The sequence below is a fragment of the Phyllobates terribilis genome, unplaced genomic scaffold (assembly GCF_046119375.1).
Source record: "Phyllobates terribilis strain yellow unplaced genomic scaffold, ASM4611937v1 Scaffold_7__3_contigs__length_470593459, whole genome shotgun sequence".
NCBI lineage: Eukaryota > Metazoa > Chordata > Amphibia > Anura > Dendrobatidae > Phyllobates > Phyllobates terribilis.
In genome coordinates, this window is record NW_027362767.1 from 231,565,156 (window position 1) to 231,590,786 (window position 25,631).

General features: G+C 44.2%; 1 protein-coding gene across 5 annotated transcripts in view; it reads left to right on the forward strand.

Annotated features, from left to right (window-relative positions):
- The window catches only part of GOLGA1 (golgin A1), a 51,715-nt gene that overhangs the window by 16,525 nt on the left and 9,559 nt on the right, over window positions 1–25,631 (forward strand). For all 5 annotated transcript variants that reach the window (XM_073639808.1, XM_073639810.1, XM_073639811.1 and 2 more), the window contains 13 exons: window positions 4,758–4,927; window positions 5,039–5,150; window positions 6,262–6,357; window positions 6,854–6,979; window positions 15,466–15,561; window positions 18,098–18,193; window positions 18,942–19,037; window positions 20,869–21,021; window positions 21,597–21,692; window positions 23,194–23,283; window positions 23,367–23,469; window positions 23,922–24,082; window positions 24,345–24,497. In XM_073639808.1, coding sequence (XP_073495909.1) covers window positions 4,758–4,927; window positions 5,039–5,150; window positions 6,262–6,357; window positions 6,854–6,979; window positions 15,466–15,561; window positions 18,098–18,193; window positions 18,942–19,037; window positions 20,869–21,021; window positions 21,597–21,692; window positions 23,194–23,283; window positions 23,367–23,469; window positions 23,922–24,082; window positions 24,345–24,497 — 1,548 coding nt within the window. The remainder of the gene's footprint in view (window positions 1–4,757; window positions 4,928–5,038; window positions 5,151–6,261; window positions 6,358–6,853; window positions 6,980–15,465; window positions 15,562–18,097; window positions 18,194–18,941; window positions 19,038–20,868; window positions 21,022–21,596; window positions 21,693–23,193; window positions 23,284–23,366; window positions 23,470–23,921; window positions 24,083–24,344; window positions 24,498–25,631) is intronic.

Below are 25,631 nucleotides of genomic sequence, written 5' to 3' on the forward strand. Positions count from 1 at the left end.
GGCTCTAGCGGAGGTTAAGTAGACGGCTGGGGCAGATGTTTGAAGCCTGGGAAGGGGGTAATACCCACGGAGCTTCCCAGGCTACTAATATCAGCCCCCAGCTGAATACATAGCCTTTACTAGCTATTAAAATGGGGGACCCCCCAAAAAAAATGACGTGGGGTCCCCCCTAATTTAATAGCTAGCAAAGGCTAGGCAGACAGCTGGGGGCTGATATTAATAGCCCAGGAAGGGAGCCATGAATATTGGCCCCCTCCCAGGCTAGAAACACCAGCCGTCAGCCGCCCCAGAAATGGCGCATTCATAGGATGCGCCAATTCTGGCACTTAGCCTCGCTCTTCCACGCTGCCCTGGTGCGGTGGCAGGGGGTAATAGGGTTGGGGTTGATGTCAGCTTATAATGCCAGCTGACATCAAGCCCAGGTTAGTAATGGAGAGGCGTCTATAAGACACCCCCATTACTAACCCCATAGTCAAAGTTAAAAAAAACACAAACACCCAGAATAAAGTCCTTTAATTGAAATAAAGACACAATCCTTTATTGTTCTAAATTAAACCATACTTACCATCACGCCCATTCCAGCTGAAGCCAACGATCTCCTGCAATAAAAGAAAAATAATAAAGCAACCTCATCCTTACCTTTCCATGGTTCCCACGACAGCTTCAGCTCTGCTACATCGAGATGACAGGCTGGACCGCAGCAGAACGCTGCCATCCAGCCTGTCATCCCGCAGACACTGAGAAGCGCAGGCTTGCTTGCGCTGCTCAGCGTCTCTCTGTGACGACATCCAGATGAGCCGAGTTCATGTCCAATGAACTCGGCTCACCTCATGCACGTCACTGACAGCGTGGGAAAATTCTCACGCTGAAGCGCTGATTGCAGGAGAATTTTCCCACGCTGTCAGTGACGTGCAGGAGGTGAGCCGAGTTCATTGGACATGACCTCGGCTCATCTGGATGCCGTCACAGCGAGACAGTGAGGAGCGCAAGCATGCCTGCGCTTCTCAGTGTCTGCGGGATGACAGACTGGATGGCAGCGTTCTGCTGCGGTCCAGCCAGTCATCTCGATGTAGCAGAGCTGAAGCTGTCGTGGGAACCATGGAAAGGTAAGGATGAGGTTGGTTTATTATTTTTCTTTTATTGCAGGAGATCGTTGGCTTCAGCTGGAATGGGCGTGATGGTAAGTATGGTTTAATTTAGAACAATAAAGAATTGTGTCTTTATTTCAATTAAAGGACTTTATTCTGGGTGTTGTGTTTTTTTTAAATACTTTACTAGAAATTCATGGTGGTCATGTCTAATATTGGCGTGACCCCATGAATTTTGGGCTTGGGGCCAGCTGATAATACCAAGCTGGCCCTAACCCCTTTATTACCCAGTGAGCCACCGCACCAGGGCCCTGGATGAGTTGGGTACAGCGCCAGAAGATGGCGCTTCTATGAACGCGCCATTTTCCGGGGTGGCTGCGGACTGCAATTTGTAGCGGGGGGCGGGCCCAGAAAGCTTGGGCCTCCCTGCGCTGCAGATTCCAGCCCCCAGCTGCCTAGTTGTACCTGGCTGGACACAAAAATAGGGCGAAGCCCCACGTACTTTTTTTTTAATTATTTCATGAAATTCATGAAATAATTAAGAAAAAAAGGCCTTCCCTATATTGTTGTGTCCGGCCAGGTACAAATAGGCAGCTGGTGGATGGGGGCACCCCGTTCCTGCCTGCTGTACCTGGCTGGACACAAATATAGTGCGAAGCCCCACTTCAATTTTTTTAAATTATTTCAGGAAATTCATGAAATAATTTAAAAAAAATTGACGTGGGGCTTCGCACTATATTTGTGTCCAGTCATGTGCAGCAGGCAGGAACGGGCTGCCCCCATCCACCAGCTGCCTATTTGTACCTGGCCGGACACAACAATATAGGGAAGCCCTTTTTTTCTTAATTATTTCATGAAATAATTTAAAGAAAATTGAAGTGGGGCTTCGCCCTGTTTTTGTGTCCAGCCAGGTACAACTAGGCAGCTGGGGGCTGGAATCCGCAGCGCAGGGAGGCCCAAGCTTTCTGGGCCACCCCCGCTGCAAATTGCAGTCCGCAGCCACCCCGGAAAATGGCGCGTTCATAGAAGCGCCATCTTCAGGCGCTGTACCCAACTCATCCAGGGCCCTGATGCGGTGGCTCACTGGGTAATAAAGGGGTTAGGGCCAGCTTGGCATTATCAGCTGGCCCTAAGCCCGAAATTCATGGGGTCACGCCAATATTAGACATGACCACCATGAATTTCTAGTAAAGTATTTAAAAAAAACACAACACCCAGAAAAAAGTCCTTTAATTGAAATAAACACACAATTCTTTATTGTTCTAAATTAAACCATACTTACCATCACGCCCATTCCAGCTGAAGCCAACGATCTCCTGAAATAAAAGAAAAATAATAAAGCAACATCATCCTTACCTTTCCATGGTTCCCATGACAGCTTCAGCTCTGCTACATCGAGATGACAGGCTGGACCGCAGCAGAACGCTGCCATCCAGCCTGTCATCCCGCAGACACTGAGAAGCGCAGGCTTGCTTGCGCTCCACAGTGTCTCTCTGTGAGGGCATCCAGATGAGCCGAGTTAATGTCCAATGAACTCGGCTCACCTCATGCACGTCACTGACAGCGTGGGAAAATTCTCCTGCACTCAGCGCTTCAGCGTGGGAGAATTCTCACACTGAAGCGCTGAGTGCAGGAGAATTCTCCCACGCTGTCAGTGACGTGCAGGAGGTGAGCTGAGTTCATTGGACATGAGCTCACCTTATGCACGTCACTGACAGCGTGGGAAAATTCTCCTGCACTCAGCGCTTCAGCGTGGGAGAATTCTCACGCTGAAGCGCTGAGTGCAGGAGAATTCTCCCACGCTGTCAGTGACGTGCAGGAGGTGAGCTGAGTTCATTGGACATGAGCTCACCTTATGCACGTCACTGACAGCGTGGGAGAATTCTCCTGCACTCACCGCTTCAGCGTGAGAATTTTCCCACGCTGTCAGTGACGTGCATGAGGTGAGCCGAGTTCATTGGACATGAACTCGGCTCATCTGGATGTCGTCACAGAGAGACGCTGAGCAGCGCAAGCAAGCCTGCGCTTCTCAGTGTCTGCGGGATGACAGGCTGGATGGCAGCGTTCTGCTGCGGTCCAGCCTGTCATCTCGATGTAGCAGAGCTGAAGCTGTCGTGGGAACCATGGAAAGGTAAGGATGAGGTTGCTTTATTATTTTTCTTTTATTGCAGGAGATCGTTGGCTTCAGCTGGAATGGGCGTGATGGTAAGTATGGTTTAATTTAGAACAATAAAGGATTGTGTCTTTATTTCAATTAAAGGACTTTATTCTGGGTGTTTGTGTTTTTTTTAACTTTGACTATGGGGTTAGTAATGGGGGTGTCTTATAGACGCCTCTCCATTACTAACCTGGGCTTGATGTCAGCTGGCATTATAAGCTGACATCAACCCCAACCCTATTACCCCCTGCCACCGCACCAGGGCAGCGTGGAAGAGCGAGGCTAAGTGCCAGAATTGGCGCATCCTATGAATGCGCCATTTCTGGGGCGGCTGACGGCTGGTGTTTCTAGCCTGGGAGGGGGCCAATATTCATGGCTCCCTTCCTGGGCTATTAATATCAGCCCCCAGCTGTCTGCCTAGCCTTTGCTAGCTATTAAATTAGGGGGGACCCCACGTCATTTTTTTTGGGGGGTCCCCCATTTTAATAGCTAGTAAAGGCTATGTATTCAGCTGGGGGCTGATATTAGTAGCCTGGGAAGCTCCGTGGGTATTACCCCCTTCCCAGGCTTCAAACATCTGCCCCAGCCGTCTACTTAACCTCCGCTAGAGCCTAAAATTAAGGGGAACCCCACGCCAATTTTTTTAATAATAAATCCTTTATTTTAATACTAAATGACAAGTACAGTAACCAACACTATCACTGTACTTCATATATATGTGACTGACATGTTTCTATCTATCTAATCTATGTGTGAAGCTCTATTCTGTCTGTTATAAATTGTCGGGTACAGATGCTGAATTGCCGGCCGGCTTTTTTAAAGAGACGGTGCATGAAAACACTATTATTTTTTTTGATAAATCCTTTACGCTAAATGACAAGTACAGTAAGCAGCACTTTCACTGTACTTCATATATATGTGACTGACATGTTTATATCTATCTAATCTATGTGTGAAGCTCTATTCTTTCGGTTCTAAATTGTCGGGTACAGGTGTATGCCGCTGCTGAATTGCCGGCTTTTCATGTTTCACTGTTGGCACTGTTCCCATCGATTTGGGCAATCACTGTAATGCCACAACCACCATGGCTGTGGCATTACAGTGAGTGGCAGACAATCCCTGCATGATTGGTGCTCTAAATAGCGCCAGACATGCAGGACACGCTTTTGGTGCACGAACAGTTATCGAACATAACCTCGAACAGCCGAATTTTTTGCAAATCGTTCGGGTTCGTCGAACAACTCGAACACCACCCAAAACAGCTCGAATTTGAGATTGGCGAACAGTTCTAGTCGAACACCGCTCATCTCTACTGGCGACCCGTAACAAAGAAAGATTCCTAGTTGTTTTCCTACCCCTGTACTTCTTTCCGCCCTGGTTGTTTTGCACCCCTAGATTTTGGGGGTTTTGATCATTTCTGGAAAATGTGTCCCGTACATTTGCAAAGCTCCACGTCGTTGCATTCTTGCTCGGTGTAACGGGAAGGATTTGCTTTTCGATCTTCACTTCAGCTTTTAAAGAAAGAAGAATTGCTGAGCAAAGCTGAAACCAACCTAGAGCTAAGACGGAGAGACGCGGAGACGTCTCGGGCAGAGCTGCAGGACAGCCAGCGCGACTCTGATAAACTCAAGGAAGACCTTCAGCAACTCCAGGAAGAGAACGTCTCGCTGGCCGAGCAGAGGTAAGACCAGGGGAAACCACTTACCTCGTATGTGTCTGAAGGGTTGCTACAGGGAATAAGACCACATGGCTCCTTCCTACATGATCAGCGTGGCTTGTTCTGCCACTACAGGGCAGAACTGGCAGCGGCTCAGGACGGGGCAGAGAAGAAGATTACCGAGCTGGAACAGCGACAACAAGAACTGCAGGACTTTATCCAGCGCCTGTCCCTGGACTTGCAGAAGGTCTGCTGGCAAAATTTAAGATAACTTTTTTTTTTATTACCTACTATTACTAAAAATATTTAGGGGCGTCACTAGAACTTCACTTTTATTAAAAAGTGGTTTAAAAGTTCCATTAAAAAACAATGAAGTTTGCACTTAATGAACGAATGAATAAAGTAGAGAGCTAGGCTTGTAGGATTAGTCTGTCACTCCTTATATACTCACCGTGCAGAACATTACCGAATAGTCAGGATAGTGATTCAATACTGCTCACCCCATCCTAAATCTTGGGACTTAGTTCTTCTATATTTCTTCAGTGAATCACTAGGGGATATAAATGGAATCACAGAATGACCACCTGGACCTTAAAGAGGTTGTCCTGTGAAAACAAGTTATCGCCTATCCACAGTCCAACCACTGGGTCATGTACCGATCGGCAGAAAGAGGTCAGAATGCAGCAGCAGTGCACATGTTAGACCGCCGATCCATTAATTTCCTATGGGACTGACAAGTTCTGAGCTCAGGTTTTTTTCCTACAGACCTGTGGAGAATGAATGGAGCAGCGGTCAGCCATCCGGGATAAAAGTGCTCCATCGAGGACACAAGTTCCCTGTTCTGCCGATCAGTGTGTGCGCCCTTGTATTTGTACTGTCCTATGGATGCGAGATAACTTGTTTTCACCGGACAACCCCTTTAAGCATGCCAGAGACCCCAGAAGCAGCTTCCGTAGCCAGGACCGGGTATTTAATTCTTATATTTCACAAAGATGATCTGTGAGGCAGTTGCCTCCCCTTAGAGCAGGGTTCCCCAACTCCAGTCCTCAAGGCCCACCAACAGGTCATGTTTTCAGGATTTCCTTAGTATTACACAGGTGATAATTGCATCACCTGCACAGGCAATAATTCCATCACCTGTGCAATACTAAGGAAATCCTGAAAACATGACCTGTTGGTGGGCCTTGAGGACTGGAGTTGGGGAACCCTGCCTTAGAGGGTAACATAAAAGATTTGCTTAAAAAAATACTTTGATTACTCGTCCTGCACCTTCCATGAAATACACCAGTATAGCATCGTATGTTTATTTTGGCGCGTGATGTACTATCTATCCCTTACTCTCTTGCCCCTGTACTTAGGCCCAGTCCGGAGCTTCTAGCGGTGAGAAGAGACTGACTGAGATCCGGGATGAGTATGAAGCCCTGAAGCTGCAGCACGAACAGCTGAGGTGTAAGGTGCGGCTCCTACAGATATTGGGCTCCGCCATCCACCGGCTGCTTTTTACGTCCTGTTACCTCTGTCTATTCATCATCATCATATTGACACTAAGCTAAAGGGTTTGGGGGTCACATAAATGAATAGTGAGAATTTAGAAATTGTTCCATCCATCATATGAGCTAACACAATACAAAGGGGATTATACTAAGCGAAACGCGTCGGCATTTTAGCTTCGGTCGCAGCAAAAATCTGTGCACATTTTTTGCACATTTTTGAAAAGTGGCTTTGTGAAAACATGGCATAAATTGTCAAATTGGCCCAAAATTTTTGGCTCAAAAATATTGATTTAAAGTAAGCCATCCGAGATGTAGAGAGGAAAACAAAAAGGTGTATTGACGTGTCTAACCAGTTGGGGGACCACTTGATTTCTTTAAGGAATATGGCTTTTTGGTGAAAGGATATCGTTGCTAATAAAACTTCATCCTGATACTGACATCGCTATTTGTGCACTAGATGGCGGTAGAAGCTGAAGAAAAGGACGCCTTAATCGTTCGTCTGCAAGAGAAAGTCAGTTCGCTGGAGAAGACGCTTGAAGGAACTTTCTCCGGAGAGGAAGGTCTGCAGGAACTTCTTAAGGAGGTGAGCGCATTGTGGAAGTGGGTGGATTGTTACATGAATAAGATGCTGCCTTTGTCTGTATATAGTGATTCACGTATATTGTGCCAAGTACTGCTCATGTAAGAGGGTGGTGGCCCACCGGAGGATTCTCCTGTGGGTCAGTCCAAGCCTGAGTGTTTTCTTGAGATGATTTTAACCCCTTTAAAGCCCAAGATGTACTAATACGCGTCAGTGCCCTGGGCTTTAAGAGCCTGACCCGTATTAGTACGTAATGGCGATCGCGCGCGCACACAGGCTGTGCGGGCGCGATCGCCGCCGGGTGTCAGCTGATTATCACAGCTGACACCCGGTACTATGTGCAGGGAGCGGTCCCGCACCGCTCCCAGCACATTAACCTCTGCAATGCTGCGATCGAAGTCGATCGCAGCATTGCGGTGGCTAAGAGGAGGTGATCGGTATACTCACCTCCTCTTCCGGCCTCCAGCGCTGTCTGCCGGGGCTTCCCGGGTGTTGCCATGACGACCCGATGTCGTCATGACAACATCCGGGTCACCAGACAGCAGGAAGATTTTTTGGACATGCGCAGTGCATCTCCAAACTATCTTCTCCCTGTCCAGCGCTGACTGCCTGCATGGCACAGGGATGGTGCTCAATCCCTATGCTATGCAGGCGATCAGAATAAAAAAAGTGAAAGTCCCATAGTGGGACAAAGTAAAAAAGTAAAAAAAAACTCCCAGAAATTGAAAAAAAAAAAAAATAAATAAATAAATAAAAATTGTAAAAATATAAAAAAAAAATTAAAAAAAATAATCCACTAAGAATAAATATTATTATGCAAAAAAACTATAAAAGTACACATATTTGGTATCGCCGCGTCCGTAACGACCTGACCTATAAAACTGTTCCACTAGTTAACCCCTTCAGTGAACACGGTAAAAAAAAAAAAAACGAAGCAAAAAACAATGCTTTATCACCATACCGCCAACCAAAAATGGAATAACACGCGATCAAAAAGACGAATATAAATAAAAATAGTACCGCTGAAAACATCATCTCGTCCCGCAAAAAAACAAGCCGCCATACAGCTCCATCATCCGAAAAATCTAAAAGTTATAGCTCTCAGAATAAAGCGATGCAAAAAAATAATTTTTTCTATAAAATAGCTTTTATTGTGTAAAAGCGCCAAAACATAAAAAACGATATAAATGTGGTACCGCTGTAAACGTACTGACCCGAAGAATAAAGCTGCCTTATCAATTTTACCACACGCGGAACAGAATAAAAAAATGTAAAAAAACAATTCCTGAATTGTTGGTTTTTGTTTATTCTGCCTCCCAAAAGCTGGAATAGAAAGTGATCAAAAAATGTCACGTGCCTGAAAATGGCACCAATAACAACGTCAACTCATCCCGCAAAAAACAAGCCGTCACATGACTCTGTCGGCCAAAATATGGCGATGCAAAAACTAGATTTTACAAAATATGTGTCTTTTAGTGTGTGACAGCTGTCAATCATAAAAACCCGATATGATTCTGGTATCACTGTAATCGCACCGACCCGAAGAATAAAGTAATCTCATCACTTATACCGCACGAGGAACGGCGTAAAAAATAAACGCTAGGGCTGGGGTTGGGTTTTTTTTTTTCAAAAGTAAAAAAAAAAGATAACGATATGGCAACTAGTGTTGAGCGCAAGTGCCCGCTACTTGAGTTTGCATCGGGTGCTCGGGTATGCACTGAGTATCGCGGGTGCTCGAGTCTCCGCCCCATATGCTTCACGGGCAAAGAAAACCTCGCGGGGATTGTCTGCCATGCACGAGCGATCCCTGCATGTTTTTTTGGGGGTGTCTAATAACCGTGAAACATGCGGGCGGGGACTCGAGCATTTCACTTGAGCACCCGTGATACATGGTGCATACCTGAGTACCCGATGCAAACTCAAGTAGCGAGCACTTGCGCTCAAGAGTAATGACAACTTATTCAATATGATGACCTAATGTTATCAAATTCTGTGTCGTACCTCTGGGTTCAAAATGTTCACTATACCCCTTAATAAAATCCTTGAGGGGTATAGTTTCCAAAATGGGGTCACTTGTGGGGAGCTCCACTGTTTAGGCACATCAGGGGCTGTCCAAACGCGACATGGTGTCCGCTAACAAATTGAATGGAAAATCGGCTCAAATTGTTAGCGGACACCATGTTGCGTTTGGAGAGCCCCTGTGTGCCTAAACATTGGAGCTCCCCCACAAGTGATCCCATTTTGGAAACTAGACCCCCCCCAAGGCACCTATCTAGATGCATAGTGAGCACTTGGAACCCTCAGGTGCTTCACAAATTGATTCGTAAAAATGAAAAAGTGGAAAAAAAAATACTTTTTCATTTTTACGAATCAATTTGTGAAGCACCTGGGGGTTCCAAGTTCTCACTATGCATCTAGATAGGTGCCTTGGGGGGTCTAGTTTCCAAAATGGGGTCACTTGTGGGGGGTTTCCACGGTTTAGGCACATCAGGGGCTCTCCAAATGCAACATGGCGTCCGCTAATTATTCAAGCAAATTTTACAATCAAAAAGTCAAATGGCGCTCCTTCCCTTCCGAGCCCTGCCATGCGCCCACATATGGGGTATCTGCTTGCCCAGGGGAAATTGCACAACAAATTTTGGGGTCCATTTTTCCTTGTTACCCCTGCTAAAATAAAAAAAATTGGGTCTAAAGTAACATTTTTGTGAAAAAAGTTAAATGTTCATTTTTTTCTTCCACATTCCAAAAATTCCTGTGAAGCACCTGAAGGGTTAATAAAGTTCTTGAATGTGGTTTTGAGCACCTTGAGGAGTGCAGTTTTTAGAATGGTGTCACTTTTGGGTATTTCTGTCATAAAGACCTCTCAAAGTGACTTCAAATATGATGTGGTCCCTAAAAAAATGGTTTTGTAAATTTTGTTGGAAAAATGAGAAATCGCTGGTCAACTTTTAACCCTTATAGCTTCCTAACAAAAAAAAATTTTGGTTCCAAAATTGTGCTGATGTAAAGTAGACATGTGGGAAATGTTATTTATTAACTATTTTGTGTGACATACAGTACAGACCAAAAGTTTGGACACACCTTCTCATTTAAAGATTTTTCTGTATTTTCATGACTATGAAAATTGTACATTCACACTGAAGGCATCAAAACTATGAATTAACACATGTGGAATTGTATACTTAACAAAAAAGTGTGAAACAACTGAAATTATGTCTTATATCTAGGTTCATCAAAGTAGCCACCTTTTGCTTTGATGACTGCTTTGCACATTCTTGCCATTCTCTTGATGAGCTTCAAGAGGTAGTCACCGGAAATGGTTTTCACTTCACAGGTGTGCCCTGTCAGGTTTAATAAGTGGGATTTCTTGTCTTATGAATGGGGTTGGTACCATCAGTTGTGTTGTGCAGAAGTCTGGTGGATACACAGCTGATAGTCCTACTGAATAGACTGTTAGAATTTGTATTATGGCAAGAAAAAAGCATCTAAGTAAAGAAAAAAAAGTGGCCATCATTACTTTAAGAAATGAAGGTCAGTCAGTCCGAAAAATTAGGCAAACTTTGAAAGTGTCCCCAAGTGCAGTTGCAAAAACCATCAAGTGCTACAAAGAAACTGGCTCACATGAGGACAGCCCCAGAAAAGGAAGACCAAGAGTCACCTCTGCTTCTGAGGATAAGTTTATCCGAGTCACCAGCCTCAGAAATCGCAGGTTAACAGCAGCTCAGATTAGAGACCAGGTCAATGCCACACAAAGTTCTAGCAGCAGACACGTCTCTACATCAACTGTTAAGATGAGACTTTGTGCAGCAGGCCTTCATGGTAAAATAGCTGCTAGGAAACCACTGCTAAGGACAGGCAACAAGCAGAAGAGACTTGTTTGGGCTAAAGAACACAAGGAATGAACATTAGACCAGTGGAAATCTGTGCTTTGGTCCGATGAGTCCAAATTTGAGATCTTTGGTTCCAACCACCGTGTCATTGTGCGACGCCGAAAAGGTGAACGGATGGACTCTACATGCCTGGTTCCCACCGTGAAGCATGGAGGAGGAGGTGTGATGGTGTGGGGGTGCTTTTCTGGTGACACTGTTGGGGATTTATTCAAAATTGTAGGCATACTGAACCAGCATGGCTACCACAGCATCTTGCAGCGGCATGCTATTCCATCCGGTTTGCGTTTAGTTGGACCATCATTTATTTTTCAACAGGACAATGACCCCAAACACACCTCCAGGCTGTGTAAGGGCTATTTGACCAAGAAGGAGAGTGATGGGGTGCTACGCCAGATGACCTGGCCTCCACAGTCACCAGACCTGAACCCAATCGAGATGGTTTGGGGTGAGCTGGACCGCAGAGTGAAGGCAAAAGGGCCAACAAGTGCTAAGCATCTCTGGGAACTCCTTCAAGATTGTTGGAAGACCATTTCCGGTGACTACCTCTTGAAGCTCATCAAGAGAATGGCAAGAGTGAGCAAAGCAGTCATCAAAGCAAAAGGTGGCTACTTTGAAGACCCTAGAATATAAGACATATTTTCAGTTGTTTCACACTTTTTTGTTAAGTATATAATTCCATATGTGTTAATTCATAGTTTTGATGCCTTCGGTGTGAATGTACAATTTTCATAGTAATGAAAATACAGAAAAATCTTTAAATGAGAAGGCGTGTCCAAACTTTTGGTCTGTACTGTATCTCTCTGATTTAACCCCTTAACAACATTTGACGTACTAATACGCGTCTGTGCCCTGGGACTTAAGAGCCAGACCTGTATTAGTACGTCATGGCGATCGCGCGCGCACACATGCTGTGCTGGCGCGATCGCCGCCGGGTGTCAGCTGATAGTACCAGGTGTCAGCTGTGACAATGTACAGGGAGCGGTCCTGCACCGCTCCCAGCACATTAACCCCCGCGATGCTGCGATCGAAGTCGATCGCAGCATTGCGGTGGCAAGGGGAGGTGATCGCAGATACTCACCTCCTCTTCCGGCTTCCAGCGGTGACTGCCGTGGCTTCCAGGATGTTGCCATGACGACCCGATGTCGTCATGACAACATCCGGGTCACCAGACAGCAGGAAGATTGTTTGGACATGCGCAGTGCATCTCCAAACAATCTTCTCCCTGTCCAGAGCTGACAGCCTGCATGACACAGGGATGGTGCTGCATTCCTGTGCCATACAGGCGATCAGAGAAAAAAAAGTGAAAGTCCCACAGTGGGACAAAGTAATAAAGTATAAAAACTCTCAGAAAGTGAAAAAAAAAATTGTAAAAATATTTAAAAAAAAATAAAAAAAATAATCCACCAAAAATAAAAATATAATGTACCCATCAATAAATATTATTATAAAAAACAAACAAAAAAAAACAATAAAAGTACACATATTTGGTATCGCCGCGTCCGGAACAACATGACCTATAAAACTGTCCCACTAGTTAACCCCTTAAGTGAACACGGTAAAAATAAAAAATAAAAAACAAAGCAAAAAACAATGCTTTATCACCATAACGCCAAACAAAAAATAGAATAACACGCGATAAAAAAGACAAATATAAATAAAAATGGTACCGCTGAAAACGTCATCTCGTCCTGCAAAAAACAAGCCGCCATGCAGCTCCATCAGCCGAAAAATAAAAAAGTTATAGCTCTCAGAATAAAGCGATGCTAAAAAATAATTTTTTCTATAAAATTGCTTTTATTATGTAAAAGTGCAAAGCATAGAAAAACGATATAAATGTGGTACCGCTGTAAACGTACTGACCCGAAGAATAAAGCTGCCTTATCAATTTTACCACACGCAGAACAGAATAAAAAAAAACAAAAAAAACAATTCCTGAATTGTTGGTTTTTGTTTATTCTGCCTCCTATAAATTGGAATAGAAAGCGATCAAAAAATGTCACGTGCCTGAAAATGGCACCAATAAAAACGTCAACTCATCCCGCAAAAAACGAGCCGTCACATGACTGTCTGCCAAAATCTGTAAAAATTATAGCTCTCAAAATATGGCGATGCAAAAACTAGATTTATAAAAAATGCGACTTTTAGTATGTGACAGCTGTCAGTCATAAAAACCCCATATGATTCTGGTATCGCTGTAGTCTCACCGACCCGAAGAATAAGGTAGTCTAATCACTTATACCGCACGAGGAACGGCGTAAAAAATAAACTCTCAGGTTAGGGTTGTGCTAGGGTTAGGGTTGTGCTAGGGTTAGGGTTGTGCTAGGGTTAGGGTTGTGCTAGGGTTAGGGTTGTGCTAGGGTTAGGGTTGTGCTAGGGTTAGGGCTGGGGTTGGGGTTAGGGTAGGGGTTAGGGTTGTGATGGGGTTGTGATTTTTTTCAAAAGTAAGAAAAAAAGATGACGATATGGCGACTAGTGTTGAGCGCAAGTGCTCGCTACTTGAGTTTGCATGGGGTGTTCTGGTATGCATTGAGTATCGTGGGTATTTGAGTGACATGCTTGAGTCTTCGCCCCATATGCTTCACGGCCCAAAAAACTTTGCGGGGATTGCCTGCCATGCACGAGCTATCCCCGCATGTTTTTTTTTGGGTGTCTAATAACCGTGAAACATCCGGGCGGGGACTCGAGCACGTCACTCGAGCACATGCAGTACATGGTGCATACCTGAGTACCCGATGCAAACTCAAGTAGCGAGCACTTGCGCTCAAGACTAATGACAACTTATTCAATATGATGACCTAATTTTATCAAATTCTGTGTCGTACCTCTGGGTTCAAAATGTTCACTATACACCTTAATAAAATCCTTGAGGGGTATAGTTTCCAAAATGGGGTCACTTGTGGGGGAGCTCCAATGTTTGGGCACACAGGGACTCTCCAAATGCAACATGGTGTCCGCTAACAAATTGAATGGAAAATCGGCTTAATTTGTAAGCGGACACCATGTTGCGTTTGGAGAGCCCCTGTGTGCCCAAACATTGGAGCTCCCCCACAAGTGACCCCATTTTGGAAACTAGACCCCCCAAGGCACCTATCTAGATGCATAGTGAGCACTTGGAACCCCCAGGTGCTTCACAAATTGATTCATAAAAATGAAAAAGTGTTTTTTTTTTCACTTTTTAATTTTTACGAATCAATTTGTGAAGCACCTGGGGGTTCCAACTGCTCACTATGCATCTAGACAGGTGCCTTGGGGGGTCTAGTTTCCAAAATGGGGTCACTTGTGGGGGAGCTCCAATGTTTGGGCACACAGGGACTCTCCAAACGCAGCATGGTGTCCGCTAACAAATTGAGCGGATTTTCCATTCAATTTGTTAGCGGACACCGTGTTGCATTTGGAGAGTCCCTGTGTGCCCAAACATTGGAGCTCCCCCAAAAGTGACCACATTTTGGAAACTAGACCCCCCAAGGCACCTATCTAGATGCATAGTGATCACTTGGAACCCCTAGGTGCTTCACAAATTGATTCGTAAAAATGAAAAAGTGAAAAAAAAAACACTTTCATTTTTATGAATCAATTTGTGAAGCACCTGGGGGTTCCAAGTGCTCACTATGCATCTAGATAGGTGCCTTGGGGGGTCTAGTTTCCAAAATGGGGTAACTTGTGGGGGAGCTCCAATGTTTGGGCACACAGGGGCTCTCCAAACACAACATGGTGTCCGCTAATTATTCAAGCAAATTTTACAATCAAAAAGTCAAATGGCGCTCCTTCCCTTCCGAGCCCTGCCGTGCGCCCAAACAGTGTTTTTTCCCCACATATGGGGTATCTGCGTGCCCAGGGGAAATTGCACAACAAATTTTGGGTTCCATTTTTTCCTGTTACCCCTGTGAAAATAAAAAAATTGGGTCTAAAGTAACATTTTTGTGAAAAAAGTTAAATGTTCATTTTTTTCTCCCACATTCCAAAAATTCCTGTGAAGCACCTGAAGGGTTAATAAACTTATTGAATGTGGTTTTGAGCACCTTGAGGGGTGCAGTTTTTAGAATGGTGTCACTTTTGGGTATTTTCTGTCATAAAGACCTCTCAAAGTGGCTTCAAATGTGATGTGGTCCCTAAAAAAATGGTTTTGTAAATTTTGTTGGAAAAACGAGAAATCGCTGGTCAACTTTTAACCCTTATAGCTCCCTAACAAAAAAAAATCTTGGTTCCAGAATTGTGCTGATGTAAAGTAGACATGTGGGAAATGTTATTTATTAACTCTTTTGTGTGACATATCTCTCTGATTTAAGGGCATAAAAATTCAAATTTTAAAATTGCAAAATTTTCTAAATTTTTGCCAAATTTCCGTTTTTTTCACAAATAAACGCAAGTGATATCGAAGAAATTTTACCACAATCATGAAGTACAATATGTCACGAAAAAAGCAATCTCAGAATCAGGGGGATCCGTTGAAGCGTTCCAGAGTAATTACCTCATAAAGTGACAGTGGTCAGAATTGTAAAAATTGGCCTGGTCATTAACGTGCAAACCACTCTCGGGGGTAAAGGGGTTAATATGATCTGTTACCTGCCTGTTCAAAAACAGACTTATTATTATTTGCAGAAAGCTGCCCTAGAGATGAGACTGGATGAGACAAGACAACAACTTCTGGAGACCAGGACTGTACACGTAGATACAGTCACTCAGATGGAGTCCCAGGTAAAGACCTGAAAATCAGGAGTTCATTTACTTTCGGCAACCTTTTCTAGGGATATAATGGAAAAGCTATATAACTTTGCAAACCTATTACATTATTTCTTGATACTGGCCCAGAGTTACAACCTGTAATGTAATCCAGAGCTGCATTCACAATTCTGCTTTCTCTTGTAATTGGAAGATATTCCTGCTCTCCACTTCCTAATGTAAAGATCACATTTCGCAGAATATAAACAACCAGATCAGATGATGCAAAATCCCGCCCATCTGCACCCCTGTCACATGATCGGGGGCGCCAATGGGTTGTCATGCAGAAGACCCCCATACCTGTCATTGTGAATCTCTTGTGAATGTGACCGGCGTTCATACAGTGCCGCTCACCATTATTGGCACCCCTTCATTTTTTTCACAGACTGTACAATATTTTCAGAAATAAATGGAAATGTACCAAAGTTATATCCTCAGGATTTTTTAATTAGTGGTCCAAAGTAATACAACAATAAAACATTGTTTTCCAACTTCCATGTTGCAATTTCAAAGAAGAAACAGAATAAACCGCATGTGCAGCAATAAAGCCATCCCTAATTAATACTTGGTTGCCCACCTTTTGGCATTGATGACAGCCTCCAAATGTTTCTTGTAGCCATCTATAAGCTTCTTGCACTTCCCAGCTTGAATTTTCTTCCACTCTTCCTTTTGTTCAAGCTCTTGAATGTTTGCAGGGCTCTTTTTCCCAATGGCCGATTTCAGCTCACCCCAAAGATTTTCAATGGTATTGAGGTCAGGACTCTTTGCTGGCCATTTTAAAACCGTCCATTTTTTTATTTTTCAACTATTTCTGTGTACTTTTGGATGTGTGCTTTGTGTCATTGTCTTGCTGGAGGACCCATGATCTTCAACTCAAACCAAGTTTTCTTACACTGGGTAAGACATTTCGCTCTAAAATCTCTTGATAATTCTCCGATTTCATGAGCCCTGTGATATGGTCAAGGCCTCCACTACCTGACGCAGCAAAGCAACCCCACAACATTATGAATCCTCCACCATGCTTAACTATTGGTATGGTGTTCTTTTTCTTATAAGCTTCATTGTGCCGTCTGTAAACAAACTGTTGCTTTGCATTGCCAAAAAGCTCTATTTTTCTTTCATGTGTCCACAGAACATTTTCCCAGAAGGATTGTGGTTTGTCACGGTACACATTGGCAAAGATCAGTTGTTCCTTTTTATTTCTTTTCTTCAGAAATGGTTTCTTCTTTGGCCTTCACCTATAAAGCTCTGCTTGGTTTAGAGTGCGGCGTATGGAACTTGTTGAAAGCATGACCCCAGACTGTTCCAGGTTGGCCTTCAGGTCTTTGGATGTTTGACATGCTGTTTTTTCCACCATTCGCACCAACCCTCGAAGACATCTCTTGTCAATTTTCCTCTTTTCCCCACATCCAAGGAGATTCTTGACGGTTTCATGCTTGGCAAACTTCTTAATAACATTGCACACTGTTGAAACTGGGATACCAAGGTCTTTGGAGATGGCCTTATACCCTTTTGAAAGTCTTGTGTTTGCTAATAGCAGTTCTGATGTCCTCAGACAGCTCTTTTGTCTTCACGATTGTAACAAAAGAACAGGACCTACCATGTGGCGTTTTAAAACACTAAAGTCATCGTTCATTGGCTAAGTCATGTCACATGGGCACCGACAATTAATCACAGGTGAATCTCTTTTGTGGTTTACCACAGGCGAGTCAAAATGTCTTTCTATACTAAATTAATGTGGAGGGTGCCAATACCAGTGACACAGCAAGCTTTAGGTTTTTCTATTTTTCCCTCCCATTGTTTTTTGTTATAAATTATTGTTTATCGTTTGCTCTTTTGTATTTAACACGAGGGCTCTGTACAGAAAACTGTTTCACTTGATTCAGCTCCAAGCTATTGAAGTCAGTGAAAATTGTGAAAAAAAAAAAAGTTTTTAAAAATAAGAAAAAAAAAAAAAAAGAAAACCTGTTCAAATTACTACACGTAAAAAAAATAAATATTATTTGGTATCGCTTCATTCAGAATCTCACAATCAAAATATAAAGTAAATTAATCCGATTAGTAAACGGTGTAACGAGAAAAATAAATCAAGCCACCAGATTTCATTTTTTTTTGGCCTCTGCACCATTGCAATAAAAGCTCAAGTTGCAAAAAATAAGTCCTTACCCGGCCTCAGGTGGCGAAAAATGAAAATGCTCCATTGAATGCTCCATGCTATAAAGGGGCGCTCGGAGCATTCGTATTCTATAAAGGGACACTCAAGGCCAAAATACTATATCTGCAGCGTGAATCTGAAAAAAGTTCTTGTGTCCATCGGCGTGGGATGTAGCTTTCCCACACACCCATCAGTAGTGATGAGCAGGCGAGCGCAGACATGTTTTGTCGGTCCCCCCCTTCCTCCACGCTGTCGCCTCTTAGTTGTGATCACAAGACTGACGATTCCTCTCTGGCAGTTTCCATTGTTTGCTATGAGAACACATGGTTTTGTTCTAGGCTTCTTGTTCTTTTTCAGACAGCAAAACTGAACAGCCGGTTAGAAGACGCGCAGGATTTACTGCAGTGGAAGGACGCGGAGATCAACCAGTTTAGAGATGAGAGTTCTTTGAAGGTTAGAGGCTTTATGCCGCCGCCGCCGCTGCTTTACTATTCAATGATGTTGCTCTTAGTTCACAAAAATAAGGATGATCTTGGTTGTCAGAGGCCGGTGTAGCTTGCTGAGAAAGAGCCGACTTTGTTGTTAAGGTTGTAATATGTAGTGTCAGCCTCCTGGTGGCAGTAGCGTACACACGTGGTTTGTCGTGTATCACAATGAAAAATCTGAAAAAGGGATTTTACGATAAATCAAAAAAATCCTCTTATCAGCAGGAGATTATCACTAGAGGACTAGGTGTCTGGTGCCTCCTGGTCCAACCCCGCCTACACACTGTGGGCAGAAAGCAGCCAATCAGAGATGTGGGCGGGGTTATACAGAGCTCAGCATTCCAAGCTCTGCCAGATCTGCAGCATGAAAACTGTGATTGTATCATAACTGCTGCTCCCAATATACTAAGTGATACATCACCGGAATCAGGGTCTCTGCCCCTACATCATGCTGCTGACAGATTCACTAAAAGCATTTTGCATTAAATAATTGATGCAATTTACTACTGTTAATAAATCAGGCGTATTTACTCATGGATGTAGCAGAGGTGTGCTGGTGTGACCTCCACTCTATTCTGTCGGGGCTCTGCAGAATCTTGGGGTAGTCAATGGCTGACAACGTTCAACTCTCCGGTCCTTGGCCGATCAGTGGCAACGGTATAAAGTTATCAGTGTCTCGGCATTGCTCAGTTATACATTGTTTTGTTTTCTTTAAGCTCCGAGATTTAGAGCAGACATTACAGACGGTGAGAGAACGGCTACGAGCCGGAGACGAGGAGCTCAAGCACAAAGAGCAGCAGATCGCTACGTGTGTATGTATCCGTCCCGCTTACCTCAGCTCCTCACTATACACCTGAACACATAGATGGATTGCAAATGGTGCAAGAAAAGTGGATTTGTGAACAGATTTCACAGGAGAGACTGCATTCATTATTAAATAGATCTTAGACCTGGTGAGGCAGGTGCACTTATTTTGAAAATGAGCGACAAATAGCTATAAAATCCCTATAATAAGCATTTTATGAATCCAGCTGATTTTAATTTTTGGGCCTGGTTTTAACAGCCATTCTTTCATGGAATTTCAAAGGGAAAGTGAGAACATGAGCTTCATCCGGTCTAAGACATCTGTTTAATAATGTGTGCCGTTGACTGTTTTTATTGTGAAATCTGGTGACAGGTGTACTTTAAAACGTATATGATATAAGTAACATATCAGATGGTTTTTTTTTGTCCATATATTATAAAGGACAGTGGCAACTTAAGCATTGAACTCCTTTTACTTAATGACATGGAAACCATGATTAGTAATGGATGTCAGGATGTGATACATTTAAAAATGCACATGAGTGGGAGCAAAAATAGGAGACTTCCTGTTATGAAGAGCTAATCATTTCTATAAGCACATCCATTGGAGGCATAACACTATATAGGCCAAATTAGCTGCAATGACAACAGTAACTTGTATAGTGAAAATAGAGAAGGAAGGAGCATAAATTATATTGCCTTTCATGGAAATAATTGCAGAAGACAAGGCAGCCACAGTAGCTTGACAGGTGTTTCGCATATATGCTTCATCTGGGGTTAGCTGTCTGTTCCCAGTAGATAGGTATTATGCTCTATAAAAACGAATCAGAGATTAATAATAATAAATAATCTTTATTTATATAGCACCAACACAGCGCTTAACAATTCAGACAATTTTACAGACATTATCATCACTGTCCCCATTGGGGCTCACAATCTACATTCCCTATCAGGATGTCTTTGGAGTGTGGGAGGAAACCAGAGAACCCAGAGGAAACCCATGCAAACACGGGGAGAACATACAAACTCTTTGCAGATGTTGTCCTTGGTTGGATTTGAACCCAGGACCCCAGCGCTGCAGGGCTACAGTGCTAACCACTGAGCCACTGTCCTGCCCGATTGTGTCGTAAGATGAAACACATAGGTTACCTTTTACGTCTGTTGCACACAACCCTAAAACACAAGTAAAGGGTTACCTATGTGATTATTGAAACTATTACATGGACCAATCAGAGATGGTATCGTAAACAAAAAACACATGAGTTACCTTTTATGTGTTATAGGGCCGCATACAACACATGCAAAAGGTAACCCATCTGTTTCTTCTTGTGATACAATCTCTAATTGGGTATTATGCTCTATAAAACCATCACATGGAAACAGTCATCCCTGATGAAGCATATATGCGAAACGCGCATCTGGTTAGAGTGACTGCCTGGTGTTATGAGTAATTCTGGTAATGTTTGCCTTCTGATTATTTCCATGAAAGGCTATACACTTTATGCTACTTATTTCACTACGTTCATTATATAAGTTACTGTTTTCACTGCAGCTAATTTGGCCTCTATAGTGTTGTGCCTCCAGTGGTTGTACGTATTATGGAAATTATCTGCCCAGCCCCAGATGCCTCCAGTTGTTGTTCCCACCCTTGTGCATTTTATGCATTTCTAATGTATTTTTGAAATAAAAAATAATAAAGATAATTTTGATATTTTACTCATGTCTTATACATTGATACTTCACTAATCTTTTTTGGATTTTTTTTTTTTTTTAAGATACAAGAATAAAAAAAAATGTGATTATTACTACAAGGTGACATATTTGTTTCCTCTTATTAAGGAATCCGAGCTCAAATCCGAGACTGATAAACTAACCCATCAGCTACACAGCGTAAGACGGCAATGTGCGGAGAAGGTGGATCGGTTGGAAGCCCAGGTCTCCGCTCTGGAAAGTGCTCGAGAAATCGACAGGACGTCCGCACAGCACAATATTGTAAGCACGGAGGCCCTTCATCCTCTGTTATTATAAGACGTATTGGTTATACAGAATGTGACGTCTTACTGATGCAAGGCTTGTAATTAATAAGTGACTATTTCTGCTGGGAAACTAACTCTATAGATGGGGACTTACTGCGAAACTGGGGATATCTTGAAGGAAACGAACAATATTCATACCTGAAAAGAAGAACCTGTCTGGCTAAAACAAAGGGGATCAGGTTGTTAGGAGATTATTAATATTCCACGGCTATAGTCTCTGTTCCGTATCATGGCCTCTAGTCCTGGCCTGACCGTGGGTTTCATGGTTTGATATAACAGTATCACATATATGCCTGTGATACTAGTGATCCCGATCACGAGTTCTGCAGTCGCGCTGGGACTTTATATGGCCGCTATATGCGCGCTTCTATGGGAAATAGGTTTGTTTGGCTTTGAAGTAACTCGTTATATTATATAAATGTTTCTGTAGTGTTTTTTTGTGATCGTATCTGAAATACTTTTTACTTTTTCGCTGATTTATTGGATTCTGAACCTTTTTTTTTTAAATTTATTTTATCTATTATCGTGCAGAGTCAGTTAGAACAAGAAAACGAGTCTCTACAAAGAAGGAATGAAGATGTAGAAACTATTCTGAAAAAGCTGGAGGCCGATCAAGAGAAGATGAAGGTATGTGCCAACAGCGGGTACGAGGAGTGGGTAGAAAATCCTCATCCTGCCGTTATACTGGTAAACTATGAACGGTATGGCCCCAACTAACTGAATGAAGAAGCCGGAGACCACAGACCCCAAAACTATTGGAGCATTGAAATTTACTGAATAATCATTAGTACGTGAAAATATGAAATATATTTAATTAGGGTAAAGAGCCCTCCATATTGTTGTGACTGACACTGACAAAATACATGGAAATAAGTGACTCTTCTCCGACTCTTGTTTCTTTATTACCCAGGTTACGGAATGTGAAGTGAATGTTCTGTATATGGAAGGGGATATACCGCTTACACTTTCTCCTGTTGTTGAGCTGACATATAAATACCCTTTATCACATGTGTAATATTTGCAGCGTTTTTTTCCACATCTGCCTACAACTTATCAAAGTAAAAATACTACTCTAAAAAAGTATAAGTTAATAGTTTGCATTTTGGCAACAGATAAAAATAAAGTAAAAGAACAAAAGAGAAATGTAAATCACATTAATTGGTGACCGCCCTTTGCCTTCATCACTTCTTCATTCTCGTACTTGTACAGTTTCTGAAGGAACTCTTCAGGGAGGTTGTTCCAAACATCTTGGAGAACTGACCCCAGATCTTCTGTGTATGAGGCTTATACAAATCCTTCTGTCTCTTCATGTGATCCCAGACAGACTGGATGATGTGAGATCAGGGCTGTGTGGGAGTCAGATCATCTCTTCCAGGACTCCTTGTTCTTCTTTACTTTGAAGATTATTAAGTGATGTTGTTTTGAAGACAAGGGGCGGTCACACCAAGTACTAATGAGATTTCCATTTCTATTTTGTTTATTCACTTTGCATTTTGTTAATTGATAAAAGTAAACTATTAACACTTTTGTTTTTGAAAGCATTATTAGTTTGCAGCATTTTTTTTTTCTCACACCTGCCTAAAACGTTTGCGTTTTGTATCCTGTTTCGCCTAACGCTTTACCTGGGGTTGGAGAGATAAAGGGCAAACAACCCAGCGTCTCTGAGTGTGGCAGCAAATGATTATTGTATTCAGAGCGATACAGTTTTCCGGCCATACGGTATTGATGATCTAGCTGCAGATTAGTGGGGGGCCGCCACAGATCAGCTGGTTTTTGTTCCAGCAGTGTCCAAATGTAAATGAATGTGCACATCTCCATTCAAAACGTTTGCATCCGGCCACCACCGATCTGTGGGGGCTCCAGGTGTCAGACCCCCAACGTTCTGCTATTTATAACCTATCCTACGGGACCATAATACCGTATGTCCGGACAAGCCCCTGTAAGCTCCAGTGCTCCTGATCTTCGGTCATGCAGTAGTATTACCCATACTATTCTGGAATAATGTCAGCTCTTAAGTTGCACTGAGGAGTTTCGTAAAAAAAACAAATCTGGCTAATTTTGGAGGTAAATTCCAGTTTGACATTACAGAGAAAAAGCCGAACCTGCTGAGGATAAGTTTTCTTTGCAGGAGGAGCTGAGTAGTAGAGAGACTGTAAGTGTCGAGATCGCCAAAGCTTTGGAGGAGACTCGGAAACAGAAAGAAGATCTTCAGCAGCAGGTGTGTGATTACCAGACGTCTATGGCAGATCAGGGTCTTCATAGTTCAGGATTGATGATACTTCTTACTTTGTGTTCTGGCAGGTGGCAGATTTGACAGCTTTAATCGACAGCAACGCTCAGGAGATGTCTCTGAGGAAGGAGGAGCTGTCCAGAAAAGATGAAGAGGCTGCACTACTGAAAGGAGGTGAGCGATGTCAGACAGCGACTTTCTCATAGAGTGCTCCACATGGAGGGAGCGATCGCTCCACGCTGAGGGGGGGGGGGGGAGTGAGCGCTCCATGCTGGGGGGGGGAGAGGGAGCGCTCCACGCTGAGGGGGGGGGGGAGTGAGCGCTCCACACTGAGGGGGGGGGGAGGAGAGGGAGCGCTCCATGCTGGGGGGGGGGAGAGGGAGCGCTCCACACTGAGGGGGGGGGGGGAGGAGAGGGAGCGCTCCATGCTGGGGGGGGGGAGAGGGAGCGCTCCATGCTGGGGGGGGGGTAGGGAGCGCTCCACGCTGAGGGGGGGGGGTAGGGAGCGCTCCACGCTGAGGGGGGTGGCAGACAGGCATGAAAGGTGTGTAGGGGGCTTAAAGGTGCAGAAAGAGGACAGACTCCATAGTCTTCTTTCTTTGCCTTTTAATTACTCTCACCCACAGATTACGATGCCATTGTATTAAAAATGCAGCAGTTACAGTCTGATTTGGAGATGTATAAATCTAGAGCCGCTCAGACTGAGGAATCTGCTGAGAAACATGTAAGAGATGTCACCGTGCAGCTCCAGGAACACAAAGAGGCGCTGCTGGCAAGTGAATCGCAGGTAAGAAGGAGCCGGAGAAGAAGGCGTCCAGTCATCAAGATATAAGTGGAGGAGACATTAGAATGTGTGATAACTACTCAGCGTCATGATTGATCTCCAGAGATTTCTCATGATGGGGAGCAGCGTTGTTTGTGCATGCTTGGAGTTGTAGTGTCACAACAGCTGGAGCTTTAGGTTGGAGACCACTGATCTTACAGAAGGAACATTCTAATTTTGCAACTTCACACTATTGGGGTCACAAGTCGTTTTCCCCTTTTTCTAGGTCTCCTCCCTCCAAGAGGAAGTCTCTACTCTTCATGAACGTTTGCATGGTCCACATACCCAGGAGCCCAATGGAGAGGTGACAGTCGGTGACATTTCTCAGATCCAAAAGGAGAACAGGGAAATGGAGCAACAGATTGCTGAAAAAAATAAGGTGCCTCCGACAGGAGAAGTATCACTGGAAAATTACTTCTGGCAGATGTAGTAAGGGGCTAGCGGCCAATATTCCATGCTTTGTGGGTACAGCCCAATAGTAATTACTGACTGGTGGCATTCACATGAATTCTGTACATTGGAAGTTATGGGGATTTTTTTAGAGCTGTTTAAGGGGCAAATAGAAAGCAAAATGTTTCCATAATTCTGCTCAGGGCACAACAGGATGTCAGCGATATTTTCACCTTAGACATATAGCACATCCACAATATGTCGAAAATGGTGAAAACTGCACCTTTCTCCAGAGTGGGGGTCTCTCATCCCCTTGTCCTGCATGTTGGGCATACAGAGGGGGACACACATGCTCTGCTCTCTCCATTTGTTTTTCTGTGAGTTCTAAATATTACAGAGAAAGTGTGTTTCAAACTCCCATAGAGAGACGTCCTCAAGAGATGGTGTGTGAATGCGCCTTATATGTCTAAGATGAGGATACCCCTTTTAATTGAATACTACTCTGCTCTATGTCTGAAGACATTCCCCATAAACTCATCTTATACCTCCCAACCGTGTTGTATCCAGTGGGACTGTCCTGTTTTTAGGGAGCTGTTCCACTGTCCCGGGAGCTCGCTCTGGGTGGGAAGGCGCGTCCCGGGAGCTCGCTCTGGGTGGGAAGGCGCGTCCCGGGAGCTCGCTCTGGGTGGGAAGGCGCGTCCCGGGAGCTCGCTCTGGGTGGGAAGGCGCGTCCCGGGAGCTCGCTCTGGGTGGGAAGGCGCGTCCCGGGAGCTCGCTCTGGGTGGGAAGGCGCGTCCCGGGAAGCTCGCTCTGGGTGGGAAGGCGCGTCCCGGGAAGCTCGCTCTGGGTGGGAAGGCGCGTCCCGGGAGCTCGCTCTGGGTGGGAAGGCGCGTCCCGGGAGCTCGCTCTGGGTGGGAAGGCGCGTCCCGGGAGCTCGCTCTGGGTGGGAAGGCGCGTCCCGGGAGCTCGCTCTGGGTGGGAAGGCGCGTCCCAGGGAGCTCGCTCTGGGTGGGAAGGCGCGTCCCGGGAAGCTCGCTCTGGGTGGGAAGGCGCGTCCCGGGAAGCTCGCTATGGGTGGGAAGGCGCGTCCCGGGAAGCTCGCTCTGGGGGGGGGGGGGGCGCG